Source organism: Macaca mulatta, chromosome 14, assembly GCF_049350105.2.
Source record: "Macaca mulatta isolate MMU2019108-1 chromosome 14, T2T-MMU8v2.0, whole genome shotgun sequence".
In the NCBI taxonomy this organism is placed as follows: domain Eukaryota; kingdom Metazoa; phylum Chordata; class Mammalia; order Primates; family Cercopithecidae; genus Macaca; species Macaca mulatta.
In genome coordinates this window covers 104,171,372-104,194,621 of record NC_133419.1, presented here as the reverse complement: position 1 = coordinate 104,194,621, position 23,250 = coordinate 104,171,372, and the positions used below count along the sequence as shown (strand labels likewise).

At 35.6% G+C, this 23,250-nt stretch overlaps 1 protein-coding gene across 3 annotated transcripts in view; it reads right to left on the bottom strand.

Moving 5' to 3' along the window:
* The window catches only part of DYNC2H1 (dynein cytoplasmic 2 heavy chain 1), a 353,142-nt gene that overhangs the window by 131,273 nt on the left and 198,619 nt on the right, over nucleotides 1–23,250 (bottom strand). For all 3 annotated transcript variants that reach the window (XR_013404270.1, XM_015115562.3, XM_015115564.3), the window contains 3 exons: nucleotides 18,776–18,851; nucleotides 12,585–12,793; nucleotides 9,858–9,962 (listed from right to left, as the gene is read on the bottom strand). Coding sequence is in view for 2 of the 3 variants with exons in the window: in XM_015115562.3 (XP_014971048.2) it covers nucleotides 9,858–9,962; nucleotides 12,585–12,793; nucleotides 18,776–18,851 (390 nt within the window). In the remaining variant the exon portion in view is untranslated. The remainder of the gene's footprint in view (nucleotides 1–9,857; nucleotides 9,963–12,584; nucleotides 12,794–18,775; nucleotides 18,852–23,250) is intronic.

The window sequence follows — 23,250 nt, the reverse complement described above, 5'->3', positions numbered from 1 at the left end:
TTTTCAAAATCTAATTTCCACTAAAAAAGAAAAAGAAATTTCTACATTAAAGTTAATTTTCTATGGTCTTTAAATGATGATGATGATGAAATTTTCTATTAACTTTCTTCTATGTAGTGGATTTTTGACAGATAAGATACATTAGAATTAAAATGTATCCTTAGAAACAACTTATTGGTAAAATCCACCAAATACACATCCCATTAAAAAATAGTCGCGTGTACCCATATCCACAACCACGCATTCACTCCCTCCCATGAATAATATAGGCTTTCCTGTTGGGAGGCCAGTATAGTAGAACTGAGTTTCAATGACACATCAAGGTTTTCAGAAGCCTCCTTTTTAAAAACACATAAGGAGGCTGAGGCAGGCAGATCACAAGATCAGGAGATTGAGACCATCCTGGCTAACAAGGTGAAACCCCGTCTCTACTAAAAATACAAAAAGTTAGCCTGGCGAAGTGGCAGGCACCTGCAGTCCCAGCTATTCGGAAGGCTGAGGCAGGAGAATGGCGTGAACCCGGCAGGCAGAGCTTGCAGTGAGCCGAGATCGCGCCACTGCACTCCAGCCTGGGTGACAGTGAGACTCCATCTCAAAAACAAAAAAAACAAAAAAAACCCACATAAACCTTATAATAATTCTACATTTTTTACACACACAATTTTATAACAATTCGACTTTGAATTCAAAAATATGGAAATACTTTTATAGTTGCTATGTATTAAATTATAACCAAAGTTATTTGACTTGTAAACATTCAAATGTGTGTTAATATGTAATTATATTTATATTCTGCCTGGAAACATAGCTCTTCTGTTTGAAGAACTTCCTGTAACAATCTTATAGAGTAAGTTTGCTGGCAATAAATTGTTTTATTTAAGAAAGTTTTTTTTTTTTTTTTTTTTTTTGAGTTGGAGTCTCGCTCTGTCGCCCAGGCTGGAGTGTAGTAGCATGATCTCGGCTCACTGCAACGTCTGCCTACTGGGTTCAAGCGATTCTCCTGCCACAGCCTCCTGAGTAGCTGTGATTACAGGTGCACGCCACCACACCCAGCTAATTTTTTATATTTTTGGTAGAGATGGTGTTTCACCATGTTGGCCAGGGTGGTCTCAAACTCCTGACATCAAGTGATCTGCCCACCTTGCCCTCCCAAAGTGCTGGGATTACAGGCGTAAGCCACCATGCCCAGCCAAGAAAGACTTTATTTCATTTTGAAAGATATTTTGCTGAGTTAGAATTTGTGGTTTCCAGTTTTTTCATTGAGCAATTTAAAGTTACCACGATTCCATTATCTTCTGACTTGAATGGCTTCTGAGGAAAAGGCTGCTCTAGTATTTGTTTCTTTGTATGTGGTATGTGTTTCCCCCACAACACTTTCTCTACCCTGCTGCTAGCTTCAGTATTTCAGTCTTTCTCAGTTTTAGTATTTTATGCCTATGTTTGTTTGTTTTTTAAGAGAGGGTGAGGTGGTGGAAATTTATCCAGCGTGGCGTCCTTTAAACTTTGTGGATTTGTGAATACTAATTACACAATGGTTAGATTGTTTGATTTTGTCTCACAATTCATGGATGCTTTGTTCTATTTTTTTTTTTTCCATTTTTTTCTCCTTATGTTTCAGTTTGGGCAACTTCTATTGCTCTATCTTCAATTTCACTGATTCTTTCTTTGGCTATATCAAGCCTATAAACTTGTTGAAGACAGTCTGCATCTCTGTTACTGTGCTTTTTATTTCTAGCACTTTCATTTTATTCGTTCTTATAGTTTCCATATCTCTACTAAAATTAAACATCTAATCTTGCATATCATGCTTTTTCATCGAACCTTTTTTTTTTTTTTTTTTGAGACAGAGTCTCGCTCTGTGACTCAGGCTGGAGTGCAGTGGCGCGATCTTGGCTCACTGTAACCTCTGCCTCCCAGGTTCAAGCAATTCTCCTGCCTCACCTTCCCGAGTAGCTGTGACTACAGGCACATGATACCACACCTGGCTAATTTTTTGTATTTTTAGTAGAGGCGGGGTTTCACCGTGTTAGCCAGGATGGTCTCGATGTCCTGACCTCGCAATCTGCCCGCCTTGGCCCCCCAGAGTGTTGGGATTACAGGCATGAGTCACTGCACCTGGCCTCATCAGAACTTTTAACATAAAAATTGTAATTATTTTAAATTTTCTGTTAGGTAGTTCCAACATCTGTGTCTTATCTTTTTCTGGTTCTCTGGATTGTTCTGTCTCTTGAAGTGGTACCTTTTCTTGCATTTTCATATACTCTGTAATGTTTTCTTGGAAGCTGAAATTTTGTCTAGAGCAGTCAAGACTAAGGAACTTTTAAAGCTTACAAATGCATGTAACTTTCTTTCTGATAGGCTTTTAGGGATTTGTGTTAAATGAGGAGTTGGGCTGGATTTGAGGGTGATTTTTGCAGTACAGGTTTCAAACTCCTCTGAAGATACCTTTTATATAAAATGGGGGTCTACAGATTCCTTTTATTTAGGGTAGGAGCAGAGTTTTATGGACCCCTCCCCACAAAATAGCTGTGTATCTCTCCCTCAGGTTTCTGTCACACACACACACAAAACTCCTGAATACTCTCATCAGGTAAGAGGCCATGGAGAAAAAGCCTGTAAGGGGGTAAGAACACCTATATCAGTTGCCCTCATATACTAACAGCCTACACTTGGCCTTGACCAATTTATTAACTATTCTAGCTGAATTCTTAACAGTGCCTGGGTGCATATGCCCCAGGTAAGCAAATGTTTGTGTTGTGTCACTTTTTTTAGGCAACTGCAGCATCTCCTTAGATTTCATAGAGTTTTTGCCCTGCAATTTCATCTCTGAGAGGTTCAAAGAAAGTTATAAATTTGCAGTTTGTCTGGCTTCTATTGTTGAAAGAATAGAAACAATGCTCTTTCAAGCTCTCTACATCATTGAGGTTTACTTATTATTGACTACAACAGCCTTCCTTCTTTCACTCCAAGTATGATCACCAGCAAGTAAAGACTACTAACATTCCAATGTATGAAATCCAGTGAAAGAAGTATCATTTTTGTCTCAGTGTCTGAGTCTGCTGGTGCCATATGCTGCTTAATTCGAGAGATAAAAGTACTGTGACTGGCCAGTTTTGGTACAAGAGGAGGAGGGACATGAAGGAGATGAAGAGAATAGCATTGTCATAAAGGGACCTACTATTTGCTAAGTGCTATTTTAACTGTTTCATTTATCTGGGGAGACAAAAGTTAATATACATAACACATAGAAAATATTGTCCTATCTGGGTAAAGATATATATTAATCATAATAGGTTAGAGCTTTAGTTATTTAAAAATTTATTGTTTAGTTTTCATTTTCTGAAACAAAAGTATGTTTTAACCAAACAAAAAGCTGTATAAACTACAATTACTTTTTTAATTTAAAAGAAGCAAAATTTCAAACATTGCTAAGTCTGAAGTTAAAAGAGAAGTATAATTTCTGCTTTAAAGATTTCTTCAGAAGAACTTAATTTAGCTTAATTTTAAAGTGTTTCTCATTTACTCAAACTGTCTTGATTGCAGAAATTTGTACAAACATAATACAAATGATCTAATTCATGCAAAAAGTTTTTCTTCAGCAATGAAATGAAAAGTACATATATTTATTCAGATATAAATTCACAAGATGCATACTTAGTAGAACACGTTTCTATTTTACCACTTATGTGGCAGTGGGACTTTTTCTACACATTTCTCTCCCCACTAAACTGAATTCCTTCAAAACAGGGACTATTTTTATTCACCTTTACATTCCAAAACCTATTCTAATATTATATTACAGGCAAATAATGTTGGATAGTTGAGATAAATAAAAGTAAAAAATACCAGAGGATCAATACAAATACCTCAGGAGAGGATAAGCTTTGGACTGGGTATCGAATGAAGAATTTAAGCAAAAGCAGTGGCAAGAGTAATTCTAGAAAATATATAAAGAAATCTTGAAATGCCTATAGACAAAAATGCTAATAGCAAAAATATTTAACAATTTTTTGAATCAACTCAAATGATATTTATAGTTGCTTTAAATGGAAAATATATCTTTAAAACAAAAGCAATATTCATTAATAGGAAGTACTAAGGATACTAAGGGTACAATCCATAAACAGGTACTGGCACACCAACCCCCAACAAAAAAAGAAAACAAAAAGAAAAAGAAAAATACACGTTCTACCCTTGAATAACTCAGAATCCTGTAAGAGAGTACAGAAAAAACATGCTTCAGTTTCTTCCAACATCAATAGTAACAATTTCTCCCTGAATCTTGTATTCACATTAGATTACCTACATTTTGCCTTTAACTTTTATTGGTAGAGACATAGATCTGGTCAGTGCCAAACTTCCTAAATTAATCACCTATATTCATTGGCATCACTTTTTCACCCACTTTCCCTCCCAAACTATTGCAATTAGATTTCTATCCTCCAACATTCTACAGAGATGATTCTAGAAAAGATTTTGAAATACTGAATAATGCCCAATTCTTTATAACTTAGCCTTCCTCTTCCACTCCCTGAACAACCAGCATCACCCCCTTCCATCACCTGAAGACTGTCTTTTAAAGCTCTTCTGCTTGTCTTGTTTTCTGAATGCAGATCACTCTTGCTAAAATTCTTTCAAAGATCTTCCCATCTCCAAATATGTGTTAATTACAGATATTTCCCAGGATTCTACCTTCAGGCATCTTTCTTTTCTGCTTCATCCTCCCTAGCAATCAATCTCTAATTCCCACAGCTTCCTCTCTCACAGATGTACTGCTTTCTTGTCAAATCTTTTTTATCATATCTACATCTGAAGCCTCCCTACATTTATTTATGTTCCTACTAGACATTTCCAAATAGATATTTTATGGCAACTCAAATAAATGTTATTGCATGGGCAATTCAAATTAATATATCAAATTTATCTCTCCCCCTCCTCACCATCAAAAACAAAACCCAAAGTCTCTTGCTTTCGACTTTCACATTTTGGTTAATGTAACATCCCTAGAGTAATTGTAACAGTGAAGAAGTTGAGGAAAAGACTGTATTAGCTGACGTGGTTGAGAACGCCATGTGGTGTGTATACTGCAGCAGGTTACAAAAAGAAAAAAAGCTCCTAACTACTGACACACAGCATCTGTACATAAGTATCATCAACAATTTGCAGTAGATAGACACAACTTGTGGTCACTGCCTTGAATGTATGTACTCATTTTCGGCCTTCATATTTGTACAAAATTGGCTATACAACTTTGGCATTAGCCTGTCCTTAAAAGCCCAAATCATCAAATACCTGATGCAATATCTGTTCTTATATCCCTGAATGGGTGCATGATAAATAATGTTTTCTAATCTACTTCTTGTCAAGTACATTGACAGGCTTGGTGTTGAATCAAACTTTGTAGTATCTGAATATTTACTTTCAAATAAGGGCATTTTAAACGTGGCTTGGAATGAACAAAATCTCTAAATATATAAATTTTATTAGTTCAGTTGCATATACACCTTTATAATTTGAAAAATAAAACGTTACAATAATTGAGACACTGTGAAACCCTTTTAGTAAAAAATGGTAATTAAAAAATAAGTATTCAAGTAAATAAGTAGTGAAACAGACTAACAGTTAAATACAAATAAGAAAATATATGTTACCAAAAAATCTTAGGAAGAATGTTATCTTCATTTCATCCCAAAAGTATTGATAAAAATTGGAATACTAAGGCAAGACAAACTAGTAGAAATTAGATCATATTATGACAAAGTTGGGATAATTTTTTGGTATATTTGAGTGAGAAAAAGTAAAATGAAGTGCGGGTTGAATCAGGACAGTCTGGGGAAATAACATTGGAGTCTATCTTCTCATAGCACTATTTCCTTAGAAATTACATCGTTAAGATAAGCGTGGAACGTTTTATCTGCCTAGTTTGTCATGAAACCCCTGTTCCTTGGGACTCCACTTATCCTGGGGAGCTGTGTGTTGGTATACAAGTACCAGACTTTTGTAGCTAACATGAAATAGAAGATTGGTGGGAAACTAAGGCTACAGCTTCTAAGTACCAAGATGACCCGCACACCCTTGGCTCTTGTTAACGGCCCAGGAGCAAAATAAGTTCTGTATATAGGTAGCTGCTTGGCCTCCTGGTAAGATGAAGATGCTGAACATTCTGCATTTCTTCTCCTGTATCTTTGAGTCTGTAAGGCTGTATCTGCTCTATGTTACCCTATCACCTTCATTAGATAATTGATCCAAACTATGCTAAATCAGGTTCCCCAGAACCTGAATGACACTGAGACTAGCAGTTGCAGAAGCCATGTTCTGTTAATAATAGAACTTTCAAGAGAAGGCTCTTGAACTTCTATTGATAAGGTTCCCAAAGCAAATACTTTATTGGAGTCTATGAAATAACCTTTTATTCTTTTAATAACCTTTAATTATATTAACCTTATTTGCTTAAGTATTGTAAAATTTTATCTGAGTATTCAACTATATGTATTATACACACACGAACGTATGTATTTGGATAGAACTTGAGTTTAAACATTAAAATAGAGAGAGCTGGACATGATGGCTGACTAGATGCAGCCAGGAAGAACCATTCCCACTGACAGATGCCAAATTATCAAGTAATCCAACAAAATTTGGGCAGATCTTTGGAAAGAAAACACTACCAAGAGTAGATGGAGAAGTTGACGCTGATGCCCAGGGTGAAGAGGGAGGAAGCTGGAACCCTTTGTGCCTTAACATAATGCTCAGGGCTGTTCCCGGCCCCAAGCAACTCCTGAGGAAGTGATGAGTGAGGAGACTGAGGGACATCTCACCCTCACCTTGGACCCATGGGATCCTAGCTACAGGGGACTCCACATCCCCCAGAGATGTATGCGCTGCTGGAGGATCTGCCTGGAGACTAGGCAGAAACAGTGCTTCAGCTGGTGTGGAGCTCAGGAGCTTTTGTGTGCAGGACAGCTGCACTGCAGTAGAGTAAGGTCATAAGTGCCCACTTCCCCAGGGGTCCCCCATCACCCTCTGAGAGGCTCTAGCATCATCTGACTGCCCGGCCAAGAGACAGCAGGGCTGGCTTCCCCCACAGGATTAGGGCACATCTGTTCTGCAGGCCCTCCCACCCCCAAGCCCCTCCATAGCCACCCCGCAGGATCGTGTGTACAATGCAGCCTCCACAGCCCTGCCTGGGTGTTCTGCACTATCTGAGTATTTTCCAAGTAACCTACGGGCACTTCTGATCCCCAAGCGCAGGCAGAGACTGACCCCAAGCCAAGGGCTGCTCCAGTGTCCCTGGAATGCGTATGCAGCTCAGGAGTACTAAGCCCAGATCTGCGGCCAGCACTGGAGCTGGGGAGAAGCGCCCACCCTCAGATCACTGAGAGGGGTGGGACGTGCAGGTTTGTGGGCCAGCACAGAAGCGGTTCGTACCTCCCTCCACAGGGCTGGTCCAGAAAGCATATGGCCAGCCTATCTCCCGGCTGCAGCCTGTCAGACGGAGCCCCATCACCCCGAACACGTAGCAAAAGAAACTTAGGCAAGGCGCCAATGATCACAGGAGGCTCACTCAAAGCCAAGGAGGGGGCCCTGGTGAGAGGGTTTTATTCCCCGCCCCTCCCCTCACCCCCAAGAACATGCCTGCGAAATCAAGGAAATACAAAAAAAACCACAGGGCTAAGAGCCTACCTACCAGCCACTACTCCTAAGTGCCGTCTATTGGACTGCAGCCCAAACTATAACACTAAACATTATTCTGCTAATAGATGCCGAAAATCAGGTGCAAGAATTCACCCACAAATAAAGACATTGTACAGAGCCTTGGCCCTTTGAAAGCATCCAAAACCAAACCCAGCTGGGTGCACCCAACTTGCATCAGAGTTAAAGGAACACCAGCCCCACCAGATGAGAATCAGAAAAAACTCTGGCAATTCAAAAACCCAGTGTCCCCTTACCTTCAAAGAAGCCCACTATATACCCATCCCCCGCCCACCAGCAATGGTCCCTAATCAGATTGAAATGTCTGAAATGACAAAGAATGCATAATGTGGCAAAAAAGCTCAACAAAATTCAGGAGAAAGTTGAAATCCAATCCAAGGAATCTAAAGTATCCAGTAAATCAATCCAAGAGCTGAAAAATGAAACAGGCATTTTAAGGAAGAACCAAACTGAACTTCTGGAATGGAAAAATTCACTATGAGAATTTCATAATATAATTCAGAAGTATTAACAGTAGTATGCAGGTGAAAGATCTCCACAAAGAGAACTACAGAAACAGACACATAGACCAATAGAACAGAATAGACAGCCCAGAAATAAATCTACACACCTACAACAATCTGACGATCTTTAACAAGTCAACAAAACAAGCAGTGGGGAAAGAACTTCCTATTCAATAAATGGTGCTGGGTTAACTACCTAGCAATGTGCAGAAGATGGAAACTGGACCCATTCCTTTCACCATATACAAAAATCAACTCAAGATGGATTAAAGACTTAAATGTAAAAGCCAAAACTATAAAAACCCTGGGAGACAACCTAGGAAATACAATTCTGAACATTGGCCCTGGCAAAAATTTCATGACAAAGATGCCAACAGCAATTGCAACCCAAACAAAAATTGTCAAATGAGACCTAACTAAAGAGCTTCTGCACAGCAAAATAGACTATCAACAGCGTAAACAGACAACCTACAGAATAGGAGAAAATGTTTGCAAACTATGTACTCAACAAAGATCCAATGTCCAGAATCTATAAGGAACTTAAAGAAATTAACAAACAAAAAACAAGCCCATTAAAAAGTGGGCAAAACAACCATGAAGAGACGCTTCACAAAAGAAGACATACATGTGGTCAGCAAACATATGAAAAAATGTTTGACATTGTGATCATTAGAAAAATGCAAATCAAAACCACAATGAGATACCACCTCATACCCATCAGATTGGCTATTATTAAAAAGTCAAAAAATAACAGGTGCTGTCACGGTTGCAGAGAAAAGGGAATGCTTATACACCACTGATGGGAATGCAAATTAGTTCAAACACTGTGGAAAATAGTTTGCCGATTTCTCAAAGAACTTAAAACAGAACTACCATTTGACCCAGCAATCCCATTATTGGGTATATACTCAAAGGAATATAAATGGTTCTACCATAAAGACATAGGAATGTGAATGTTCACTGCAGCACTACTCACAATAGCAAAGATATGGAGTCAACCTAAATGGCCATCAATGGTAGACTGAATAAAGAAAATGGGATACACAGACAACATGGAATACTATGCAACATAAGAAAAGAACAAGACCATGTCCTTTGCAGCAAGGAAGTGAAGGAGCTGGAGCAAGACCATGTCCTTCACAGCAAGGATGGATGGAGCTGGAGATCATTTTCATAAGCAAGCTAATGCAGGAACAGATAACCAAATACCACATGTTCTCACTTATGAGTGAGATCTAAACACTGAGTATACGTGGATACAAAGAAGGGAACAACAGACACCAGGGTCTACTTGAGGGTGGAGGGTGAGAGGAGAGGGAGGATCGAAAAATTACCTATTGGGCACTATGCTTATTACCTACATGATGAAATAATCTGTACACCAAACCCTTATGACACACAATCTATCCATGTAACAAATCTGCACATTTCCCCCTGAATCTAAAATAAAAGTTAAAAAAAAAATCAGAAAATTGAATATTTTTAAAAGTATATTTAAAGTAAAACTGGAATGTGTTGTGAAAATACAATAAAATGTTTCAATAAAGCTTGTGGGGTCTACGGTACTAAATCAAATTTAATTTTGTCTCCTTCAGGCTCACTAGCAACTTTTCTTGAAGATAGATCTTCTTTTTAGGTTACCTGAGAACTGATCATGCGCTGAGATGAGCGAGCAATATTGGCAGGCAGACCAAAGAAACTAGGTTTGTCGTCCTCTGGAAGTTTCTCAATGACAGCACGATAGTCCTAAATATAAAAAAGTGAAAAACAGTTACTTTTTAAAAATAAAAATTGAACTTGCAATCACTGAAATAAGAAAGAATACTTTGAAATGTTAAATTATTATTTGTATTTTTATTTTCTAGATAAATCTCACTTTGCATATTAACTCAGTTATCTATGGAAAGTATTATCATTAATACTTCTTCACACTTTGATTATTTGATATTATATTTTCTTATCCTAACTCCCACATACAAAGGGACCCTGAATTATCTTAAACATATTTGAGTGACTATGCCTACGATATGTAAGCTACTATGTTAGATATTTTTAGGAAAGCTATATAATTTTTTTCCTGTAACTTACCAAAGACCAATCTCCAGAGTGCAGTTCTGCTCATGTTAAATTAAGACAAATATTCAAGCAATCTACTTTTGTTTCTTTTTAACTTAGAGAAAACTTGTAAACGTGTAGACACACTCTAGTATGCAAGCACTGCTTTGTAAATTACTTTATAACAGAGCAATTCCAGTTAGTCTTCAGTTTGCTGGTGAGGTGTGATAAAATGCATTAATAATCCTATCATTTCATCCTGAGAACTACCCTACGCATTGAATAAGCTTGGCTTGTTGAGCACTCATCTCAACAGTTACTCACTCATGACTTTAAATCAAAACTAAGTGCAGACAAAAAGACTTATTCAGTTCGGCCTAAACATGGAAACTGTTTTGTTTTCATGAAGAGAAGTTATTTTAAGGCAAGTACTGCATGTGCATCTAAACTGTGTTTGCTGAAGTAGGCATGGGGAGACTTGGCCTCTGACTTCCCCTCATCCTTTCTTATCCTTGGCAGCTGACCCTGAAGTATTTCCAAGGAGACAGTTGGACTCCAGGAAGTCCAGGACCTGTAAAGATGTCACATTTTGGAAAGTCATGCTGTTCTTTGAAATTCTTCCAATCCTTTAGCTTAGCATTTATAAACTTCCTTGAGGTGTTCAATCACAATATATATGTATAAATGTATATGTACATGTACATGAGTGTATGTTTGCATATATGTGTGCATGTGTTATCCTGGGAAACATTCAATGTCTTTCATCTAACTCAATTAGAAAGCTAAACAGTGATTCTCATAAGTCATCCTATAAATTTAAAAATATTTACTCTTTGTAGAGGTATACACTTTGCTCATTTCAAAATAGCTATGAAATCTTCTTGTCTAGACTGGCTAGAGTCTTCCGTCTATCTAGAACTATACAGTGATATTTTGACTAATAATTGGCAGTTATATATTCAGACTGATTTATCCTTATTTGTACATAAAAATATATATATACCATGTGACAAAATTTATATAAACAGCACAAAAACAAGAAAACTAGGCTGTTAGAGTAAGGATAATGTATCCTTTGTGGGAGAGGTAGTAACTAGAAGGGAACATAAGGAGAACTTCTGGGAAGCTAAATTCTGTTTCTTGACCCCAGAACTGGCTACACTCATGTGGTCTATGTATAAAAATTCATGGAATTGTGCATTTATGATGTATACATTTCTATATGAATTGTATTTTTCAATGTAAGCTTCTAACAATAGAGTTGGAAGACTTGTTGGGGTACACTATCTGAAATAAATGCATAATAATTATGCGATATTCTGTATTTACTCATTCACTCTAAGTTTCTGCTAGAAGGTAAACTCCATAGATGCATTACTATATCCACAATGCCTAGAGCAGAACTATCACTAAGCAGATGTTCAATGCATATTATTGAATGAATGAGTAAATTAAAGATACTAGAAATAAAACAGGATACTTAAGGTAATAAGACAGTCAAGAGTAATATAGTTAATAGTTTTTTTAACTTTTGTTTTTTGACAATTTTGTGCCAAATGAAGGATTTTTCTTGAAAAATACTTGGATGAAAGAAAATAGCACAAAACTGAGAGAACTACATAATTGAATAGATACGTGCCTTTGTAATTCAAGAAGAAATGTATAATTATAGTACTCTAATAAAGCATTATTTGCACACGGATACACATATAGGTTTGTGGCAAAATAAATTAGAATTGAAGTCTTTCAGCTATACTTATTACTATTTTCTGGAAAAGATGAGTGCATTCCAGGAGGCTTTCATGTGACGGTTCAAAGCAAAAAGCTACAGTTGGCTGAAATAGACACACAAAACGTTGCTGTGAAAAACAAAGTAAATTTCTTTTATATATTTAGACAAACTTTAAGTGTACAAGCCAGAAACTGAAGATACATACTAAATAGTATTTGTCTTCTTTCCTATTTTTCAATATATGAGAGTACACTCATGACTACTATGAAGTGCATATTCTCCCACTGCAGTTTTTCACAGCAGTCCTACTTTCTTTGAATTTTCTTTGGCCACTCCCTTCAAGATCTGTCTACAGACCAGCCTATTATTATGATCAACCACCCAACTTTCGGTAAGTACTCAAAAGGTTTTAGGATGCCTTACTAAAGTTGAGAGAATCAAGCCATATATTATCATAACAAATAATCCAAACTGTGAATAATTACTTGTGCATTAGAAAAGAAGTAACATATATTTAACAATGTAAGAAATGATTCATGCATCTGCCTGGAAATAGATTGAAAATCATTCATTTTACCTACCAAAATGCTGCAGGATTGTGGTAGAGATACGGAATATGGAAAAATGCTTTTCTTGTTCCTTTGGTTGAATACATCAATAACTGAAGAATTAAAAAACTGCTTCAGGTATGACTGAAGAACTCTAAGGTCAAAATAGTTATCTATACGTCCTCCATAAATAGCATTTTCAAGTAAACCATGTACAAATTCCCATTGTATATCTTTGGCACCTATAATTTTAAAAAAACACTTATTAATTTCATTTTTAAAACATTAACTAAATTCCCGGCTTGAGTTATAACATACAGCAAAATACATTTAATACAACTAAATCATTTATTCAAATGACCATTAATATTAATAGTAGTAAATATTTGAGATTTTTTAATCAAGTAATATCTTCCAAATATTTTACATGTATACATTCACTTAATCCTCATAGCAAAGATAGAAGTATTAATATTATACAATTATACATATGCAGAAATCTTCCTAAGGGATAGGAAGGCTAAGGCACCAAAATGAGAAAGTTATACAAAGATCTGAAATAGAAATGAGGTACTCTGAATCCAGTTAGATTATCTGAATTATCTGCCACACAATCCTGGTTACTTAAATTGGAAATTCCTGTAGCGGACCTATCCAAAACATAATTTTACACATTTGATGAAACTGTCAGTTTATAAAATAATCTGATTAACAGGGAAACTCTACAAAACACCTTCACACATTACACTCTTCTAAATGTCATGATTTTACATAGTCAACTATCTACTTTCTATTTTAATAGAAATGTAATATTAAAAAGCCACAATAGAACTTTTTGTTTTTGGTTTTGGTGTTTTTTGAGATGGAGTCCCGGCTCTGTCACCCAGGCTGGAGTGCAATGACGCGATCTCAGCTCACTGCTTCCTCCGCCTCCCGGGTTCAAGCGATTCTCCTGCCTCAGCCTCCTGAGTAGCTAGGATTACAGGCGCGTGCCACCATGCCTGGCTAATTTTTGTATTTTTAGTAGAGACGGGGTTTCACCATGTTGGTCAGGAACTTCTTCTATAAGATATTATTTCATTTTGCAACAGAAATATCCTTGTCATCACAATTTTGTGGTAATGTTAAAATGTAAGAATTAAATCTCAGATCTACAGTAAATATAGGAGACACATAACTACATTTAAACTAGCTAATATACTTTATTGTTAGCATTACTAGCATAGTTCTATTTCATTACTATAAAATTTAGAGATATGACAAAAACTGATTATCTATATGCCTTGGAACATAAGTGATTTAGGTAGCCTCCTGCAGGATAAGGGGACCTCCACAGTGGAAGAATAAAGCTGTTATCTGCCTACATCTTATTGTCAACAGTGACTAAACAAAGGACTTCACCAGGACTCGAATTTCTTTTTTTTTTTTTTTAAACATATCATTTTATTCAATAACCATTATGGACAACTTCCCTCAGTAGTTATTTTGAATGACAAAATAGTATTTCATGTATTTTTTTTTAAAAAGTGTAAGTCTCATAATTTTCTGGTCTCATCTCTTCTATGCAATAAGGTGTTTCTCAGTTCCTTTTTGATGGCAGATATAATTGAAAATATTTCATAATTATTCACAAGCCAAGAACTATTAGCCAATTTTCATATCACACATAAACACACATAAAACTTAACCTCTGCTTATCTGGATATAAAAAACAGCTTTAAACAAGACATGGCATTAATTACCCAAAATACAGGTATTTTTTTTTAATTATTTTATTTTATTTTATTTTTTATTATTATACTTTAAGTTCTGGGTACATGTGCATAACGTGCAGGTTTGTTACATATGTATACTTGTGCCATGTTGGTGTGCTGCACCAATCAACTCGTCATTTACATCAGGTATAACTCCCAGTGCAATCCCTCCCCCCTCCCCCTTCCCCGTGATAGGCCCCAGTGTGTGATGTTCCTCTTCCAGAGTCCAAGTGATCTCATTGTTCAGTTCCCACCTATGAGTGAGAACATGCGGTGTTTGGTTTTCTGTTCTTGTGATAGTTTGCTAAGAATGATGGTTTCCAGCTGCATCCATGTCCCTACAAAGGACACAAACTCATCCTTTTTTGTGACTGCATAGTATTCCATGGTGTATAGGTGCTGGGAAAATTGGCTAGCCATAAGTAGAAAGCTGAAACTGGATCCTTTCCTTACTCCTTATACGAAAATTAATTCAAGATGGATTAGAGACTTAAATGTTAGACCTAATACCATAAAAACCCTAGAAGAAAACCTAGGTAGTACCATTCAGGACATAGGCATGGGCAAGGACTTCATGTCTAAAACACCAAAAGCAACGGCAGCAAAAGCCAAAATTGACAAATGGGATCTCATTAAACTAAAGAGCTTCTGCACAGCAAAAGAAACTACCATCAAAGTGAACAGGCAACCTACAGAATGGGAGAAAATTTTTGCAATCTACTCATCTGACAAAGGGCTAATATCCAGAACCTACAAAGAACTCAAACAAATTTACAAGAAAAAAACAAACAACCCCATCAAAAAGTGGGCAAAGGATATGAACAGACATTTTTCAAAAGAAGACATTCATACAGCCAACAGACACATGAAAAAATGCTCATCATCACTGGCCATCAGAGAAATGCAAATCAAAACCACAATGAGATACCATCTCACACCAGTTAGAATGGCGATTATTAAAAAGTCAGGAAACAACAGGTGCTGGAGAGGATGTGGAGAAATAGGAACACTTTTACACTGTTGGTGGGATTGTAAACTCGTTCAACCATTATGGAAAACAGTATGGTGATTCCTCAAGGATCTAGAACTAGATGTACCATATGACCCAGCCATCCCATTACTGGGTATATACCCAAAGGATTATAAATCATGCTGCTATAAAGACACATGCACACGTATGTTTATTGCGGCCCTATTCACAATAGCAAAGACTTGGAATCAACCCAAATGTCCATCAGTGACAGACTGGATTAAGAAAACAGGACTCGAATTTCTAGTTGTCCTGATACTCACTAAATGATACCTTTATCATTTAGTCAGTCACTGATAAGTTAGCCAGTCATTGATAAGTCAGTAAGGAATACAGACAGTGTATCTTTCAACTTATAAAATAGAAACAGCAGTCATTATGTGAAATATTTTATGGAATTTTTATAAGAAAATATTATTTTTCTTCTACCTATTTTTCTCAAAACAAATTTTATGTTGTTCAGGATAAAATAAAATGAATAGAACTCAAATTACAACAACAGCAATAATAACAGCCAACCATTACTGATAGCTTAACTCCATATATTAAATGTACTAAATGTTAAATGCTTCATGTGGCTTTTGTAATTTAAACTTCTGGATATTCAAATAAACTGAGGTAGTGTCTACTATTATTCCTAATTTAAAGATCAGGAAACTCAGGCTTAAAGATTAGGAAACTTGCTCTAGGTCACATGGCTATTACTCTCAATACCAATTGTTCCCAAGGTTTAGAACTTTTTCTCTTTTTTAGCATTGAATTCTATACATGTGGAAGTTCCTTCATATCAGAAAATTCTGTAATCATAAGATTTAACAAATTTTTACTCTGAGATTCAATATCATTTTAAAGCATCTGCCTTTTATTTAAAACATAATGGTGTAAGATATCTATCTATATATGTCTTAGAATGCTATTAATTAATTCTATCACAAACTTGAAACACAATGATAAATCATTCAAGTTCTGTTTTTTCTCTTTTGTGAAAGGGCACTAACACTAATAGCCTCATAGCGGTATTATAAAAGTCAAATAAATATTCAAAAGCATTTTGGAAAATTACCAAGCTTTTAGGCAAGCTGAAAAAAGTATTAGTCTATATTCTCCAAAAAAAAAAAAAAAATCAGTGTAAAATGTTAAAAACAACAGTTCACGGGGGTCAGGAAAGTAGTTACCCATGTATGAGGTGGGGAATGTTGAGTCGTATGTAGAAAGGAGTAGAAGAAAGGCACCTCTAAAATACTGATAAAGCTGTTTTAATTTTTTTTTGGGGGGGTGTGCAAGTTACATAGGTTCAATTTATGGGAAATTTATTGAATTCTACATTTATGTGTACTTTTCTGATGTAGAATTAAATTCTCTTGGAATACTATTTGGCATCAACTAGTAATGGTGAACAAATGCATACCCTATGGCCTAGCAATTTTATTCCTACATATATACTCAACAGAAATACATCTATATATTCACCTAAAGGTATAGCAGCATTACCCATAATCATCCCAAACTCAAAACTACCAACATGTCCATCAACAGATATACATATAATTACACAAAGGCATACTGTATAGCATTGAGAATAAATGGACTACAACTAAATGCAAACATATAGCTGAATCTATCAAATAGAATGTTAACTACAGGAACCCAAACACTAGAACATACATGCTGTATGTTTCCAGTTTTACAAAAACAGGCATAACTAATCTATATAGTTAAGTGTCTGGTGTCTACCTCAGGAACAGGGGAGGGTAAAGTTGGGGGATGGTAGAGGCTGAAAGGCAACATTACATGAGTAGATTCAGTGGCACTTATAATGTTCTGTTTCTTGATTAAGGTGCTGGCCACGTGGGGGAATTCAGTTTGTGGAAATTTCATTGAGCCACAATCTTTTAAGTACTTTTTGTCCATATAGTTCATTAAATAGGTTTTTTTAAACTTCAAAAATATATAAATTAAAATGGGACTTGGTCACATCCTAGCTGTCCATCCTTATCCTTTTGCCAAGGACAAGTTATAGAAAAAATTTCTGATGCTATTAACTCAAATAATAATTGAGTACCTATGATGGGCTAGGCACTGTTATAAACCTCAAGGATATACACAGTAAACAAGACAAAGATCTTACTTTAAAACAGATTATGCTCTAGTGGGAAGACAGAAACAAAATAAGAAAAAAATGAATAAACAAGATATTCAGGTAGTACTAATGTATTAAGACAATATGACAAGACAAAGGGATAGAGAATGATTGGATTACTTCAGATTCAGCAGTAAGAAATCAATCTCCAGAAGCAATTCTCTTCTCAAGAGGATACCTCTAAGCTGAACAATAGGAAGAAGGCGGCTTTATGAAAATTTGGGAGGAAAGCATTTCAGACAGAAGGAAGAACACCTATTAAAACTTTCATGTAAGAACAAGTCTGGCTTGTCTGAGAAACATAAAGATGCCAAATATGGATATAAGTTTTAAACAGGAAAATTATATGCTTTGGTTTGCATTTCTAAAAACTAAAGTTTTTTATAAAAGAATGTTTGCAAGGGTGCTAAAGTGGAAGACCAGGTAAGAAATTATTGCTTGGACTGCCAACACTTTGGAAAATAAGTGAATAGAATCATGATGTGATTTGCAAAGGGCAGAAATTGCCAAAGCACTGGATGTCTGAGGATGAGGGAAAAAAAAAAAAAAAGAATCCAGGGTGACTCACAGGCTTCAGCCTTGAACAACTATTAATACATGAATGGTGGGCCATCTATTGAAACGGGGGCAGAATCAGGAAAAAGTATTTGGCAGGGTTGCAGGGTTGGGGGTGGGGAGGAGACAGGAATTGAAAGATCTGTTTGTGATATTTTTAAGTTTGAGATTACTATCATCATATTCTATTCTCTAATCCATCATTGGTCTAAACTCTAGTGTCCCCCTCCCTTGGCCCTGCACAATAAACTTTAGAGATTAAACTGTTCCTGTTTTCAAGAAGGCTGATAGCTAGATGGACTTAGGGGATCAGCTTACAAGGCTTTATTTACTGCTCTGTTTCAATGTATTATTTGTACCTTGTTTCCTGAATCCTACTTAGTAATTCAATTATGACTCCACAAATCCTTGGTACTAATCTTAATCTGCTATACTCCTGAATTTTAACAGTTCCCTTGAAAGACATCTGAAAAATTCAGTTAACGCTTGAAACTTTTGAAGGCCACAAAGTGAAAACAAGGTCTTTCTAGCTTTCTGCTTCCAGAAAGAAGAATCCATGTAAGAACAGATTCATATAAGAACTCTGAGATAACACAGGTATAGCAGTCAAATAAAAAATAAAATAAAAAGCAAAAGCAAATTTTGTGATAGGAAGTTAAGCCACTTCGGAAGAAAACAAATAGTTAATAAGACCTCAGATAAAATGTTTTATTAATATGAGATTAAAATTTTTGTTAGAACTTACCATCAAAAAGTCTGTCAATAATGTTGTACCCAGCCCGAAGATCTGATAAAGAAAATTCATAAAACTTGGTCCAACCCTGTCAAAAAACAATTTTTTTAAGTAAGCAACTAAACAGTACTCAGAGAGATATACGTATGTATCACTGTCCTTAAACAAAATGATATAGACTTAAAAAATATATAACTCCTGAGAATTTTTTTAAAAATCCAACACATAATAAATCTAAAATAACAGTAAATTTAAAAAAAAATTTACTGGCCATAGCACGAAAAGTACTTTATAATACAATACTAATTTTAGTGATTTATGTAGCAACATAGTCATAGAGAACAAATTGGTATACTAAATTTTTTATTCTGATTACTATATACAATTGGGATATTTCCTATAATTTTATCCTTCAGAATTGTGGATTTTCTCCACAAACATACAAAAAAATATTGCACCAAAAAAAGCTCAAAAGCACATAGCAGTATATTCATTCATATTGAACCCACAAAGCATTCATATTAGAACTAAAATTATATACCTATAATAGCTAAAATGTTTGTATAAAATGAATATTCATAGAGCTCTATATTGTACAGACAATAAATTGAAACATAAAATAATTTATACATGGCTTCTATTGACTAGTTCTATGTAATAAAATAAGTTCAAGCTAAAATATATTTAGACTTGGATATTATTTAGGAATACTGATACAAATTTCATTCATTCATTCAACACTCAAAAAATATTGTAAAAATATGTATTATATGTCAGGCTCTGGGAATATAATAATGAACAAAAAGTTATCCCTGCCCTCATGTAGCTTTCAGTAAAACATGAGAAAGGGTGGGGTGGAGACAATCACTCAAATACATAGACAACTGTAAAATGATAATAACTGATGGAGAGAAACATTTAGGATGTTTCACACATGTGAAAGAGATCTGACCTAATCTAGAGGAGAGGGAAAGTCACCCTAATAGGGAGAGCGGTGGCATACAAAGATAAAAGTAGACAGATTTAAGAACTCGTTAGGAAAATAAAACTAACAGAATTTTTGTATTGGATTGTAATGGAGTATGAAAACACCAAAAAGAGGGCTGTTAAGAATGACTTCTCAGCTTATTGCTCATTCAAATTGATGATGGATGATGTCATTCTTAATAAGTGAAACACTGAAAGAATACAAGATTTGGGAAGGAATATCATGAGATCACCAAACGAAAGTTTAACAAAGCATTTAAACAAACACATCAAACAAAAACATAAAGTTTTGGACTGCTATACACCAGGCCGTGTTTTGTTCAATTAAAATATAGCAATGAACAAGAGACAAATATCTGTGCATTTGGGAAGCTTAAATTCTAGTGCTTGATCCAGAATATGTGAATTTTCAGACATGTTTGAGACATCCAACTGGATATGTCAACTGTTAGATAGGCAAACATAGAGCCTAGAAAGTTTATCTGAGCTGTATGTGTAAATTTGGAGTCAATAGCATTTGGATACTTTTTTTTTTTTTTTTAATAATATTATGGATATTATGAAAACAAAAGATTTAAATTTTGCTCAGTTAGCAGATTTAAGAATTAAAGATCTGTAAAGGATATGTATCCATCAACCATTAACAAAATTCCTCTAATATTTATCTAAACTTTCTAACAATTCGAAAGTCTTAATAAAATTTATATCATTCTGTTAGACCTTATATGTGAAAGTTTATTTTTTAAAAATGTTTAATACCTTGAAGATCAATATTTTTAAAACCCCCAAATTAGAAAACTGTTGCTATCAATATTGCTTAATATATATACCTATGACATGGTCTTTAACAATAAAAATTGTCTCTAACAATTCTATTGTTAGAGACCATGTCATAGGTATATATATTTTGTCTACATTTACCTCCAGTGTTATGATTTTTATGAGAAAAAAAGTATGGTATGAAAAAAAGTGACATTCTCAAACTTTTTTTGTGTGGGAAAGTGAATTGCTGTATCCTCTATGGATAAAAGTTTGGTAATATTTATAGATTTCTAAAAATATGTATATTCTTTGACCCAAATATTCCACATTTAAAAACTGACAGCTATGAATAGATGTTAAATGAAGCATGCATAGGGATATCCATTGCAACTTTTTTTATAATCGCAAGAGTTGAAAAGAATGTACATGCCCATCCAACAATACAAAACTGCTAAAAGTATAGCAATATTATGTAATACAAAAAATATTTTTAAATTAGTCATTAAATAGACACTGTCACTTAACAATGTCAAATATATTGTTTTAAAAAGCAAGGTACAGAGCTGTGTTTGTAATACACCACCTACTGTTTGAGTTATAAAGAACATAAATGCATATATAAATTAATAAAATGTTTGTAAATTCATACAAACTCTCTGAAGCACAAACAAGAGATGGTTAATAGTGGACCCTCTGAGAATAGAAAGTGGATGGCAGGGAAGTAAGCAGGGAGGAACGTAACTCTTCATTACAAACCATTTTATATCGTTTTTATTTATACCATGTGCCTATATAAAAACAATACAATCTAAATTTTTAATGTAACTTTTCTCAATAAAGGTAAATCACTATCAGTATTGTTCATCTATCAGTCAGGATTAATTGATATATTAGGCTAAGGACAGAAGTCAGAGAAGTTAGAAAAAAAAGATTTACAGGGAGATGTGCCTACTCATTTTGGAACTCTAAACTTTTTAGGTGTGATTATTTGAGCAAGTTAACTCTGATCAATGAGTCCCCCCATAAGTGTGGTATACATACTATAAGAAACAACACAATGCTATTATTATTTACCATTTCATCTGTTTGACAAATGTTTATTGACAGGCTACAAGCCAGTCACTGTGTTAAGCACTAAACATACACTATTTCATTTGATGCCCACAATAAAGGTAAATATGATTGTTATTCTCATTCTACAGTTGAGGAAACTGATGCTTATTGGGAGTTACAACAGTTTACCCAAGGTATTGCTGCAAGAAACTCTCGAGTCAAGACTCAAATGCAAGTCTGTCTAGCTCCAGAACCTACGCTCTTGTTTTGACATGGCACTGAAATACAGAGGTTAAAACGGGAGCAGGGTGAGGAGGGCGGTTTGAGGAGAGATTTTACTCCACAGAAGTGGACAAAGTTGAAAAAAGAGGATGGGAAAAATTTAAAGATGGAAGAGTGATGCAATTTACAGCTCAGAGAAACATTTGGCAACAAGAATTGACTATTAGTACCAGATACGACTGCCATGGCAATGGAAAAAATGCAGTTGATTGATTGTGATAACAGTAACAGAGAGCCTTTGGTGAGAAAGAGCTAGATAGATTCAAGACCTTAAGGAAGCCCAGCATGACTGAAGTGTAGAATGCAAGTGACATAAAGTGTCTGAGGCCGGGCGCGGTGGCTCAAGCCAGTAATCCCAGCACTTTGGGAGGCCGAGACGGGCGGATCACGAGGTCAGGAGATCGAGACCATCCTGGCAAACACGGTGAAACCCTGTCTCTACTAAAAAATACAAAAAACTAGCCGGGCAAGGTGGCGGCCGCCTGTAGTCCCAGCTACTCGGGAGGCTGAGGCAGGAGAATGGCGTGAACCCGGGAGGCGGAGCTTGCAGTGAGCTGAGATCTGGCCACTGCACTCCAGCCTGGGCGACAGAGCGAGACTCCGTCTCAAAAAAAAAAAATAATAATAATTAAAAAAAATAAAGTGTCTGAGAGGAGGCTGAAGAGATAGATGGGTCTTTTCTTCTGGACTGTGGTAAGGTATTTGCATATCTTTCCCCTAAGTATGATAAAAAGCCACTTGATAAATTTTAAGCAAAATAATAACCAAATTCATATATTAGAAAGATAATTCTGGTTGCTAAATGCAAAAAGTAGGAAGAACAGTTGGAAAACTAATTAAGAAAGTAGTACAGGTGAGAGGTGATGAGGCTTAAAAAATGGTGAAGTCCTCATATTTAAATTATATTTTGGAAGTAGAATTAATAAGACTCGATGATGAATTGGATAGGGAAGCTATGAAACACAACATATCAAGAACAACTCCTGAGTTTGTAGACTGAGGAAGTAGACAGATACTAATGGCTTTTACTGGGAAGAAATGACAGGTGTGGGGAATTCAGGTTTTGAAGTTTGGGATATCTATGCAATATAAACTATAAAAATAATACCTAACACTCACTGAGGGCTTATGATGGGTCACAAATTGTTCTTAATACTTTAATACAATGAGATGTGAAGTAGTTAACTATATACAGTCTAGAAGATTAGCAGAAAAGATCAGACTAAGGATATAAATTTAAGTCATGAGCCAAATTATTATGTAAATATGTAAACCTAGCTATTAAAACTGCATTACAATTTTTTTTTTTTTTTTTTTGAGACAGAGTCTTGATCTGTCACCCAGGCTGGAGTGCAATGGCGCGATCTCGGCTCACTGCAACCTCTGCCTCCTGGGTTCAAGTG